The 13,838-nt window shown below is 38.0% G+C and overlaps 1 protein-coding gene across 1 annotated transcript; it reads left to right on the top strand.

The window, feature by feature from the left end:
• The first annotated feature begins 1,156 nt into the window (after nucleotides 1–1,156).
• TPH1 (tryptophan hydroxylase 1) lies at nucleotides 1,157–11,131 on the top strand. Its single transcript, XM_027852656.1, has 10 exons — nucleotides 1,157–1,288; nucleotides 2,609–2,792; nucleotides 3,725–3,825; nucleotides 5,249–5,316; nucleotides 5,483–5,679; nucleotides 7,006–7,141; nucleotides 7,806–7,932; nucleotides 8,118–8,213; nucleotides 9,901–10,034; nucleotides 10,957–11,131. The coding sequence occupies exons 1-10, from the start codon at nucleotides 1,172–1,174 to the stop codon at nucleotides 11,129–11,131; spliced, it is 1,335 nt and encodes a 444-aa protein (XP_027708457.1). The 5' UTR covers nucleotides 1,157–1,171.
• Nucleotides 11,132–13,838: the final 2,707 nt, after the last annotated feature.

Here is a 13,838-nt window from a genome sequence, read left to right as displayed (position 1 = left end):
AAAGCACGTGTTACATAGTAAGCATTATCCACATCCAGGTTTGCATGTCTCTCTATGAAGGAAACTGGACACAAACCCAGGAAGCCAGTTGACTCAAAAGAACTTCCAGCAGCTATGGCTTAAAGTACAAAATGTAAAGATTGTCATCACTCCCTGCTTCACTCCCAGTACTACAAATCAAATGATCAATTTCCTTATGGAAGAGGTTGGTCCTGCCCATGGATACTTGCCTCTTACCAACCATGTGACTATGGGCAAGTCATATATATTCTTTGAGCCTCAGATTCTTAACCTGTAAAATGGTGATAATACCTCCCAGAGTGGATTTGAGGAAAGTGCTCTGTAAATTGCAAAGTGCTACATGTACCAGCCATCATCATCATAATTGTTAAATTATACAAATCATGAATAAAAGGAAGTCATGCTAAAATGGCCACCACCATTTTAACTGAGAGCACAACTTTTGGAAAGATCCAGAAGAACAAATTTTGCCTGGGTGAAAGATTAGGGGTGAGGTGTGATTGAAGGCATAGGGATATATGCTACACAATATTAAGGAGATCTCTGTATAGTTTTCATATGCTTAAATTTGGAAGAGACCTTGGAGGTCATTTGGTCTAATCACCTTATTTTACAGGTGAGGAATATGAGGCTGAGAGAATGTGACTTGTCCAAAGTCAAGCAGGTAGCCAGTGGCAGAGTTGAGATTTGAACCCAGATTTTATGACTCCAAATTCAGTACTTCTTCCACTGCTCCATGCTACTTTCTTCAAATAGTGTTGGCCAGTTGGTAAGAGCAGTAACAGGCAAGAGGGAAAGGAATGGAACATAGGAAAAAGTCTTAGATGGTCTGTGCAATGCTCTTGACGTTCAGAGAATAGAGACTGTATACTAGTGGGTGCTCTGTTACAATCAATTTTTGTTCATACTCTTTCACTGCATTTGGGCCATCAAGCATCTGGTGGCAGGTTAATAATCATAAAAAAGAAGCCATTCAGCAAATGTCAACTTGTAGGAAGAGAATCAAGTTGGACAAATATATCTCTCTCAAGGAATGAACACCCCAGGTTGATGCTTCTCAGATGAATCTGCTGAGCTCACGCAAGTGCCTTCTTGGCCATTTATCAATATTCTTGTATTTATTTTTTAGATAAATAAGATAAATGGTATCATGATCGAAGACAATAAAGAGAACAAAGACCATTCTTCAGAAAGAGATAGAGCTGCTTTCATTTTTTCCTTGAAGAATGAGGTAGGAGGACTTGTAAAAGCTCTGAAGCTCTTTCAGGTCAGTGATCTTCCTGTCTTTGTGAAATGGAAGTCTTTAAAATTATGCTTGAAACATGCTATTGGGTTTAATGCATCTTCTCCTGAGGTGGGATACAGAGAACTCTTAGAAGAGCCCTAGAAATGATTCCTTTCCTCTTATTCCCAAACCAACAAATCCAAATCTTCATTCCCACTCCTTTTATTCTTTATTCCAAGATGGACCCTACCTAACTAAACTAATTTACCATTAATCCTCAACTCATACTCTTTGCTCCTTCCATTCCTGTCCCCTCACCATTACCTGCATGTGCCAGGCTCATTTCCCTCCTCTATCCTTTTATCATGTCATTCCCCCTGTCTTGAATGTCCTTCCCTCATCCAAATCCTATCCACCTTTTGGAGCCTATTTTCATTCTTAAGTTCTATGAAAGCTTTCCCTGAAGACCATAGCCCTTAGGGAACTGTCTTCTAAATTCTGATTATATTTAGTCTTTTTCTCACAGTTTAGCACCATGAATAGCTCTCTCTGTCTCTGTCTCTGTCTCTCTCTGTCTCTGTCTCTCTCTTTCTGGCTTTCTCCCCCAATAACGGAGATAAAGATATACATTGATGAACTGATTATATCCAATTTGATTTGACCCCAAACTAGAAGGCACAACAAATACATTATATTATACAGTCAAGATGCAAAAAGATCTTGGTAGGTTAGAACATTGGGCCTAATATAAGATGATGAAATTGAGTGGGTGTAAGTGTAAAGTCCTACACTTAGATTAAAAAAATCAGTTTTAGTAACAGAAGATGAGGGAGGCATGGGCATATAGGAGTTTGTTTGAAAAAAAGATTTATGAGTTTTAGTGGGATGCAAGCTTAGTATGAATCTATAGTATTATATGATGACCAGCATAGCTAATTCAGTCTTAGATTATATAAAGAAAAACATAGTATCTAGAATTAGGGAAGTGATAGCCCCTCTGTACTAAATATGCCACAACTGAAGAACTAAGTTCATTTCTATATCACTCTGAGCAAGATAGACAGACAGATAAATTGATAGATAGGTAGATGGATTGATCTATCCGTTGATTGATAGATAAAGCATTTACCATGGTAAAAGGACTGGGATACAAATAAATCCCTTTTAAGATTTACGGGGAGAAAACAAGCAAGTCAATCATTGAAGATGATACTGGAAGCAACTTTGTTGACCTTTCATTTGTCATTTTGTAAATAAAATGAAATTTTAAATGATCATAAAATTGACTATTATAAATTTAGTCAAAAGATTGTTCATTATTGAGAGAATTTCAAATGATCTTCGCTCACTGATTTAAAACAGGAGAAGCATGTGAATTTGGTGCACATTGAGTCCAGAAAGTCAAAGAGAAGAAACTCAGAATTTGAAATTTTTGTTGACTGTGATACCAACAGAGAACAACTGAATGACTTTTTTGATCTATTGAAGTCCCATACAAATGTGGTGTCTGTGAATTCACCTGATGCTTTTTCTATGCAGGAAGATGGTAAGTCTGAAAGAGAAAATATTGCCTAAAAGAGCAAATGAGTTGTATTTTCAGTCATTCATCAAGCATTTGTTGCTTGTGAGCACCTTCTGTAGAGACATGCCTCATGTTTAACACTTTAGGATGGTATCAACAACAACAAAAAATCAAACCTTAATGGGCTTCTGATCTCCAGGAACTCACAGACGAGTTGGAGGATACAATATAGACACATACAACTAGAGAAGAGTCTCAAGGCAATGTCGGACACAAATGTCCGGCGGCAAACACAATTCAGCACAACTTAAACTCTTGGCATATGTGATGAGAAGGCATGGAATTTCATAAAGGGAGTTAATCAGGGTAGACTTTCTGGAGGAAATAAATTTTGAGTTATTTTTGAAGAGAATACGGTTGGGGGGCTATGGCATGTTTTGGGGGAGCTGAATGAGAACCACATTGCTTCTTGACTTCAGGTTGTTATTTTACTTCATTTCTATGAAAGTGAAAAACAAATGGCTTTTGTAGAGGAAGTCTTCAGTAGAAGAAAGCTAATTTCTAATTGTTCATGTCCAAATCATCCTGGGTTTTGATATCCAGGTGTTCTCTCTCCAGAGCCAGTGCCCTTTCTACTCTACCATCCTGCTTCTTAAATAATTTGCTCACCCCAACCCCACAAAAGAGGCATTGCAAGTATTATAATCTCCATTTTATGGATGAGAAAAGTGAGGCTTAGAGAGAGACTTGCTCAAGGTCATATAACTAAGTAGTACCAAAGCCAGAATTCAAACCCAGGACCCTCCTGACTTCAAATTTAGCCCTCATTCTACTATATTGTACAGCCTCTTACTACAGCACACAGCCTCTTAGATAATCAAACGCACTATCTAAAACCAGGAATGCCTTTATCTTGCTTTAGTGCCTCACAACTTGTTGGGTTTTTGTACTTGCAGACATGGAGACTGTTCCCTGGTTTCCAAAAAAGATTTCTGACTTGGACAAATGTGCCAACAGAGTTCTGATGTACGGATCTGAGTTAGATGCTGACCATCCTGTAAGTAATTAAGAGGAAAGCTTTCTGCAACAACAACTTTTAAAATTCTCAGCAGTTTGGTTGAGAAAGCAACAGGCTATTTCTAATATACTGGTTGTTTGTTCTAATGCTGGTTTGGGAGGAAAGGGTTGGTTTTTCATATTGGCAAGGTAGGTAGTTACCCATATGATAAGATGTAGGGTTATTACATGGCATTGCCTGCCCCTAGATAGCTTTCTACCACTGGGCTTGAAATACTTTCTTTTGGGTTGGATTATGAAGGTGAAGGCATAGGCAAAATATAGTAAGGAGTAGAGGCAAATATTCAGTTGATTTTGACCCCAAGTTCCTAGGATCATATTTTGAGATCTGGAAATGGATCTCAGATGCCATTTGGTTCGATGTCTTCATCTGGCAGATGAGGCCCAGAAAAGTTGGCTTGCCCAATATTATATAGGCAATAGACTAGCAAGCAGCTAGAGTGCGGGGCTTGGAGTCAGGAAGTCATCTTCCTGGGTTCAAATGCAGCCTAGGACACTTACTAGCTGTGTGACCCTAGCAAGTCACTTAACCCTGTTTGCCTCAGTTTCCTCATTTGTAAAAGGAACTAGAGAAGGAAATGGCAAAATGTTCCAGTATCTTTACCACATAAATCCCCAAAAGAGTCACAAAGAGTCAGACACAACTGAAAAACAGCAGAACACCAACAACAAAGAAACTCCAGAGGTGGGATATGAACCCAGAGGGCCTGACTCCAGAACTAGGGCTCTTTCAACTGTGCCATGCTGATCATCTAGTCCACTCCCCCATGCTCATTTTGTAGATGAGGAAACTAAGACCCAGAGAGGTTGTGACTTACCCAAGGTCAAACAGGTGTTAAATATTAGATCTAGGATTTGAACTCAAGTCCTGTGAATCCAAATGCAAATCTCTTTACACCGTACTTCATTGCTCTTTAGGAAAAAATAACATTGGTATAGAGTCATGCTCGATGATTTATTCCCTCCGAACTTGACGAAAGTTTTTAATTAAGTGGTGCAATAAAATGAGTTCCAGGCTTAGAGTCAGGAAGCCCTGAATTCAAATTCAACCTCCAACACTTACTGTGTGACCCTAGGTAACTCATTGAACCTCTGTTTACCTCCGTTTCTCTTCTATAAGATGAGGATCATAATAGCACCTGCCTCCCAAGGTTGTAAAGATAAAATAAGATAATATTTGTAAAGTTTCTTGCAAACCTTAAAGCACCATATAAATGTTAGTTATTTTAGTTTTTAATATTTGTTAACTAATATAGTAGTTAAAATTAAAACATTTTAAAATATGATTTCAAAAAGCTTATGCCTAAAATGCAGAGGAGATTACATAGTTTTTCATCTAGTATTAACATGAAACTAAAAGTATTTTAAAATATTGAAATATATTTTCTCTCTCCAAATCTCAGGGTTTCAAAGACAACACGTACCGTAAAAGACGCAAATATTTTGCAGACTTGGCTATGAATTATAAGCAGTAAGTTTATGATTAAAAATATATCTAACTTTGAGACAATAGTAAAGTAACACATGAAGAACAAATGGTCTTTGTTTACTGATTAACCAAATTGAAGCAAGGAAAATCAATGTTAATTATACCTTGTTTTAAATTCAAAGTAGCATCTGTGTTTCATCTCATTTAGTGGTGACCCCATCCCTAAGGTTGAGTTCACCGAAGAAGAGATAAAGACCTGGGGAACTGTGTTCCGAGAGCTCAATAAACTCTACCCAACCCATGCTTGCCGAGAATATCTCAAAAACTTACCTTTGCTGTCTAAACACTGTGGCTATCAGGAAGACAACATCCCTCAATTGGAAGACGTCTCACGCTTCTTAAAAGGTGACATGTTTATGTTCAGTGTAAAGAAATGCCATACTGCATGATAACCGTGCTATTTTCTTAATATTAGAAGTACAAAACTTTGCAAAGAAGAGTGAAAAGAATACAAACTTCTATATATCTTTGGAAAAGATATACATGGTGCGAAGTAAAATTATGTGACCTCAGGGGGAGGTACCTCCGGAGCAGTGGTATTTAGCACTGTTATTACTTTGTGTATTTTCAATGGAGTTCAGATAGCAATAATTCTGAGACCCAGTTTCTATTTCTGTTATTTAAATATATATATATATATGTATGTGTATATCTATATCTATATATATATATAATATTGAATAAACTACTGGGGTGATGGGTTAAGTGGCTAGGCGACTTGGTGCAAAGAATGATGAATTTGGAGTTAGGAAGAACTGAGTTAAAATCAGCCTCAGACACTTACTACCTGTGTGACCCTAGGCAAGTCACAACGTCTTTCAGGCTCAGTTTCCTCATCTGTAGTATGGAGATAATAATAGCACCTACTTTGTAGGGTTGACATGAGGAATCAAATGCGATAACACATGTGAAGTGCTTTACAAATCTTACAGCTATATAAATGCTAGCTCTAATAATATATTATAATGAGTCATAATATAATATATAATAAAAATATAGTTTAGTGCTATCATTTATGTGGGTATCCACTCTACCAGCTGAAAACCTACATAGTTTCAGGAAGGATTTAGAGCAGAATTCACTCACAGATGATAGTGTTGAGGGAGAGCAAGGAAGTTTAGAGATCAACTTCTGATGCTAAATGCAAGGAAGGAACTCATGGTCTCTCATCAAATGTCCCTTGATGTCATTGTCAGAGATAGAATATTGAGATCCATAGGACCTTTTGATCTGGGCAGCTAGATGGTGCAGTGGGATAGAGCATGGGCCTGGAAGCAGGAAGACCTGAGTTCAAATCCAAACTTAGACAATTACTAGCTATGTGACTCTGGGCAAGTCACTTAACCTCCATTTTCCTCATCTATAAAATGGGGATAATAATAACATCTACCTCCCATGGTTTTTGTGAGGATCAAATAAGATAACTGTAAAGCACTCAGTACAGTACCTATCTATATATAAATATTTGTATATATATATGTATGTATATACACATATAATAATATCGTGATAGGTACTATATACATTATATATATTTATATATAATATATAACATTATTACATATTATAACATATATAAATGTTAATTATTATTATCATTACTATCTTACTCAGTATGAAAAGGCTGAGGGTTCAAGGCCTCTTCTTGAACATTTCTTCATTATATTTCAGAGCGCACAGGTTTTTCCATCCGTCCAGTTGCTGGCTACTTGTCACCGAGAGACTTCTTAGCAGGTTTAGCGTTCCGTGTTTTTCACTGCACTCAGTATGTGAGACACAGTTCGTGCCCTCTCTATACTCCAGAGCCGTAAGTATTATTGCTTGATGTTGACAAAATCCTCATTCTGTAGAGTTCAGATATTCAACAAACATCTTGGCAGCATAATGGATAGAATTCAGGGTGTGGAGTCACGAAGACCTGAGTTCAAATCCTGCATCCCAGGCACTTGCTATCTATATGCCTTAGGCAAGTCACTTAAACTCTTGGCGCTTCGGTTTCCTCCTCTGCGGAATGAGAGGATTGGGCCCTGTGACCTCTAAGATCCCTTTCAGTTCTAAATTTATGATCCTATGTTCCTCTCTGTGCCTCAAGAAACTCCCTAGTAATCATATGCTAAGTCAACGATCAATGGGTGTTGATCTCTGTCGGTAGAGAGAGTTGCGACATTGGCAGTTCCACATACTGAGTAAATCATAGATCCTCACCGCAGCAAATACAGCAATTGTATGTGCCTTTATGCCCTTTGGGATCCAGTGCCAGAGTTAACACCACATAATCCATTAGAATTAAATCCACTGAAGCTGCCTTTTGACTCCTAAGCTATTAAATGTCCAGTCTTACCTTGTGGGGTGAAATTAAAATAATGTTTAAAATTATTTTCTGCTGAATCAAAGTCAATAGTTACACACTTACATTCTTCTTTGTCAGCAAGTGTTATGGTGTGCTATGCTTAATTCTATTTATTTTTCAGGGATACCTGTCATGAACTCTTAGGTCATGTCCCTCTTCTGGCTGAACCTAGCTTTGCTCAGTTCTCCCAGGAAATTGGCTTGGCATCCCTCGGAGCATCAGACGAGGCAGTGCAGAAGCTGGCTACGGTATAGATCTGAATATTTCTAGCTCTGTGGTCCTATTTTTCTAGGATATTAGTGGTTGGCATGCACACAACTGCTCTATTTAAAATGATTGGACTTGGTGCTTAAGAGCATGATGTAATGTTGTTTAAACGGTGATTTGGGGACCAATTTAACAAATACCTTTTTTGTGCTTTTTTTTTTTTAAGTGTTACTTTTTCACTGTGGAATTTGGCTTATGCAAACAAGGAGGACAGCTGAAAGTTTATGGTGCTGGGCTACTCTCTTCCATCAGTGAACTCAAAGTAAGAGCCATAAGGATTTGCATTTTTTCATTTCTTTTATAAACAGGACTTGAAGTATTTGGGTGAATTAAATAAGCACCCACTCTGCAAAGCACATAGAGGGACACTGAACATGTCCTTGGGACAGAAGCTATATAAAGATCTTAAGTAGACTGAGGCACTGTTGCTCCAGAAGGATTTAAAAAAAATTCTTCCATTACCCCATAGTTAGCATTCTCAGTTTCCATCTACATGCATCCAGGACAGGGGTTCTTAACTGTTTTTAATGTCATTTTTAAAATTTATAAATGCATGTTAAAAACAATAATGCTTTTAAAAGCATAACATAAAATATATAGAATTACAAAGGAAACAAATTATATTGAAATGTAGTCATCAAAATTAAAAAAAATTCCATCAAGTTAATGGACCCCAGGTTAAGAACTATATCATCTAGGGGAATCTAATTAGAAGATGAAAGACAGAATTGTATGATGGATAGAGTGCTGGATTTGGAATCAAGAGGACCTGGGTTCAGATCCTGCCTTAGATACTTGCAAATTGTATGATTTTAAACAAGCCATTTAACCTCTCTGTGCTTCAGTTTCCTTATTCATGAAATGGGGAGAAGGGTTGGACTTAGTGATTACCAAGATTCCCTCCCAGATTTAAATCTTTGATATCATTTGCTGATCTTTGGCCCTAAGAATGTTGACAGAAGTTTTTTTTGAAGCTATCTCCTAAGATGTTAAGTGTGGGTCTCTTTGAGGGTGAAATGTCATTTTCTGATAGAAATAATTCATATTAATCTGTCTACAACCAACCTAGAAAATAATCTATTATTATTATTACTAAAGCAAATTGGAGGGGTCATTTAGTAGAAAAATCTGTCTTAGAATCAGAAAGATCTGAGTTCAAGTTCTGATTATGACAGATGATGACTGTGACCTTAGTCAAGTTTGTTAGCATTGTTCCACTTCTGTTTTTTCACCTATAAAATGAGAAAAATGATAACAAGTCAATAAGCATTTATTAAGTGCTGACTATGTGCCAGACACTGCGCTATGCTCTGGGGATACAAAGAAAGGCAAAGGAAGTCCCTGCTCTCAAGGATCTCACAGTCTGTTGGAGGAGACAACATGCAAAGAACTATGCATAGTGTGTGTATGTATGCATATATGTGTCTATCTCTCTATCCGATATGTATCATATCATATCGTATCTATCATATCTATATATCTAGCTATATGACATATAGCATATGCTAATATAGCATATGCTAATACAGCATATGATATATGTATATCATATGATCTACAGCTAGCTATGTGATAAATTGGGTGTAGTTTCAGAGAAAAGATGCTAAGATTAAGGTGTCTTGGAGAAAGTTTTTTGTAGTAGGCAGGAATTTAGGTGAGACTTGAAGGGAGTCGGGGAAGCCAGCTGGTGGCAATGAGGAGGTCAAGTCGGTTCAACTTCCCGGGCTTCAGTTACCTTATCTGTAGAATGGGAGGGTTGGATTACCTGGCCTCTGAGGTCACTTCCAGCTCTACAGCTATGATCCTATGTTTCTTAACATGAAATCTTTTAATTCCTAGCATCTGGCGCAACTTAATTCAGCAGGTACTTTTTCTAATGTACAATTTTTTTAAGAAATGCATTACGGTGTTGCATTCTTTGCTTTACTGATTCCGGGTTTGTCCCCTAGCATGCCCTCTCTGGACAAACCAACGTGAAGCCCTTTGATCCTAAGATCACCTGCAAGCAGGAGTGCCTCATTACAACTTTCCAGGAAGTGTACTTTGTGTCTGAAAGCTTTGAAGAGGCAAAGGAGAAGATGAGGTAGAGTTTGTCTGTCTCCTTCCCTCATTCTCTTCTACAAAAGGCAGGCCTGAGAATGGCAATTTAGAGTGATTAGGAGAAGCTATTGGGTGATTGGGGGGGGTTGGGGACAACTCCTCTTCTGACTATAACATCACAGTGAATTTCACTGTCATGCAGATACAACTTCCTGTGATTCTAGATGGACTTTCATTGTCCATTTATTCACAGTAAAGTGCTTGCTAGTTTTTAGAATCCTTGGAGAGTCAACCACATAGAGAGAGTTTAGGGGTGAAGCTACCAACCAGATAATTTTTCTAGTAAGTCTGTGACAAGTGGGTGGTTTATTTGATTTGGACTTTCCTGCTTGTGCTTGTCATTCATTCATTCATTCATTCATTCACTCATCCATCCATCCATCCATCCACCCACCCAATAAGCATTTATTAAAGAACTACTAAATACCATGCACCAGTAGATACAAAAATGAAAGAGTCTTTACCTTTATAGATCTTACATTCTGGCAAGGAAAATAATATGAACATAGAAAATTAAATACAAAATATATATAAGTAATTTTGGAAAGGGTGAGGGGAAGACCCTAGCTACTGGTAAGGCATCAGGATAGGCCTGCAATAGAAGGTGTCACTTGATTTGAGTTTTGAAGGAAGCTACAGATTCTGTGATGTGGAGGTGAGAAGGGCATGCATTTTAGGCATAAGAATGGACCTATGTTTGGGCATAAGAATAGATTCAAAGACCTTTGTGTGCATGGTGAACAACAGTAAGCCAGAATGTGTGTACCTTTATTGAGAGAAGAACCCAAACCAAAAAGGACACTGCCCATTAACAATGGTGGTAGGATTACACTTATTTGTGTTTTAGGTGGTTTTCTTCAACTTTCTTGGAAATTGATTTGTTCTCTTTGTTGCTATCTCTCTAGAGAATTTGCAAAAACCATCAAGCGCCCTTTTGGTGTGAAGTACAACCCATATACACAGAGTATTCAGATTCTGAAGGACACCAAGAGCATCGCCAGTGTGGTCAATGAACTTCAACATGAACTTGATATTGTCAATGATGCCCTCAATAAAATGGGCAGACATTTGGGTATCTAAAGCTAGGAGGATATTCCCTACCCACTCAAGAGTGATTGGTTCTAGGTAGGATTGGACTACTGTAGAGGACATTGGATATTTCTGTAGAGGCCCGTGGGATAGCCCATTTTTTTTAAAGAGCTAAGTGATGGCTGAACTAGCTGGTTACCAAACATAATTCTTAACCTCAGTGATGTCACAAGATGTTATTAATCAATCCCTAGAAATGTTCATATCAAAGCTTTACCTGGCTAATCTGTAGGGATTTATCTGGCTCCACAAGTAGTTGAATCCTAGTTCTAGGAATAGGAAAAAGAGTATTTTCTCCACAAAATATTTTTCCTCCTTTGAGCAAAGTAACTAGGCTTTCTGTAGTATGGACTGCTAGATGGGTATCTTCATTTGAGCTCATGTAGAAACATCTGATCTCCTTAAATTTATGATGTTTATTTCTTATTGTAGAATTTGAGACTTCCTAGAACCCCGCCCCAAGGCACAAGTCGTATTCCTATGCTTAGGTTGGGGAAGGTATTGCCTTGACTGATCATGCCCCTTCTGGAGTTATGGAGATCCCTGGGGTCCCAAATGATACTTAATCTAGTAGGGAGTTCTGGCAACACATGATCAGGTGGTAAAAAGTCCTGGAGTAGATTCTTTAATATCTCATCACTTTACCAGGTAGAATATTAAAGTCCAGTTGTGCATCATCATGCTTTTACCCAAAAGTATTCACTGGCTCTCTGCTGGCCTTCAGGATAATCAGATGACAGAGTCAAAATGTATCTTAGGGGTCATCTAGTCCACCTTCTACCAGAAACGTGAATTTTGTCTTTAGTATTCCTGACCACTAGTCATTCGTCGTCTACACAATCACCTCTGGCAATGGAGAACTGACTATTTCTTGGGGAAATCTGTCTTATTGTTGGTCATCTGTATCATTAAGAAGTTCTTTCCAGTTAAAATCTGCCTTTTATAACTTCCACCCATTGGTCTAGTTCTATTTTTGGGAGTGGCACAGAATAACTCTATTCATTCTTCCCTTATGATATCTGAAGAGAGTTGGGTAGCATGGTCCATGGTACAGTAGAAAAAACAGGCTCTGCAGTCAGAGAACATGGGTTCAAATACTATCTCTAATGATTTCTGCTTGTCTGATCTTAAGCTCCTTGGGCCTTGGTTTCCTCATCTGTAAAATGAGGGGGTTAGATTAGGGGCCTCTGATTTCCCTTCCAGCTATAGGTCTATGATCTTATGGTCATGGTCTCCATAGTTCTTCTCTGGAAAAACACCACAATAACATCACCTCCAGTTTCTTCAACTCATTCTTATGTGGCATAGTTTGCAATCCCTTCATCTTGACTGCCCTTTTTGTGGTAGGTTCAGACTTGTCAGTATTTCCCCTAACATGGGGTAGTCGAACTCTCATCTTCTTTGATTTGAGAAATATTTATTAAACAACACTACTATTAAGCAGAGTAATGTGCTGAGAGTTTAGAGAAAGAAAGTTTAGTCAAGGTATGGTTCTTTCTCTTATGGCTTTTGCCAAAGCTAAAGTCTAAAAGGAAGATGGGACACATACACAGACACATGGAATATTAACACTATACAAATAAAACAAATACAAAATAAATTCATCAATTAATTAGACATAAAACAAAGTGCTTCCCGAGCCTCAAGAGGGAAAGGGTCATTTTAAAATTGTGGCAGAGGGATCAGGGAGAGCTCCATGGAAAAGGTAGCATTTGAGTTGTTACAGAGTGAGTGGCAATTCACCAGGTGAAAAGAGGGAAGGAGGATATCATATTTATAAGCGACAGCATGAGCAGAACCAGGAAAACAGGTGGTGTGCAGGGGATAGAAACTAGTCTGATTTGACAGGAGTGTAGAATCTCTGCAGGAGAAAAACATCAGAAACTGCTAGGAAGATAAGGTTTGTTTCAGATTATGGGCTGCTTTGAATGCCAGGTAGAGAAATGTGAATTCGGAGGCAATAGGCAGTCAATGAAGATTTTTTGAGCAGAGGAATGATACGAGTATATCCATGCATAAAAGAGATGTCTAGCAGTGCTCTAAAGCATAATTGGAAAGGGAATAGAGTAGAAGAAGTAAGACCTATTAGTAAGGTAACAGTTGGATGATAACACTTGCCTGTTGAGGATGGTTGCCATGGGAAAAGAGGAAAGAGGGTGAATATTTTGGACACCAGGATTCTGTTAAAGTAGTTCAAGATTAGCCTTTATAGCAGCCTCATCAAACAGTGATAAGAACCCAGTTTCTTTTCCACGTGAACAACTGCTCATTCACATCTCCCTACATTCATTATCTAACTTAAGAACAGGACTTTACATTTATCCTTTATTAAATTTCAACTTGTTATATAGAATCTATTATTCAAGACTTGACTTTTTGGGGAATTTTAACTCAGTGGTCCAAAAAATGAGCAGTCCCAATTTTGTGTCATGAACAGATTTGATGAGCATGCAATCTATGTTCCCATCTAAATCATTGCTTAAAATGTTGCCTAGAAGAGGGCTGAGAGACAAAGGCAACATTAAAGGTTGACATTAGTGCATTAATTGGTTCTTCTCAGTTCAGTCTTTCAACGACTTATGAATCCAGCCGAATATTGTTCAAAAGAATGTCTTGAAAAGTTTTTCAGAATGCCTTGGTGAAAAACAGGCTTGCTGTGTCTATGCCTTTCCCTTGATCTACCTGTCAAGAAAGGAAT

This window comes from Vombatus ursinus, unplaced genomic scaffold, assembly GCF_900497805.2.
Source record: "Vombatus ursinus unplaced genomic scaffold, bare-nosed wombat genome assembly UNPS02009770.1, whole genome shotgun sequence".
NCBI lineage: Eukaryota > Metazoa > Chordata > Mammalia > Diprotodontia > Vombatidae > Vombatus > Vombatus ursinus.
The sequence above is the reverse complement of the archived record's forward strand: the minus strand, read 5'-3'. Positions and strand labels throughout refer to the sequence as shown.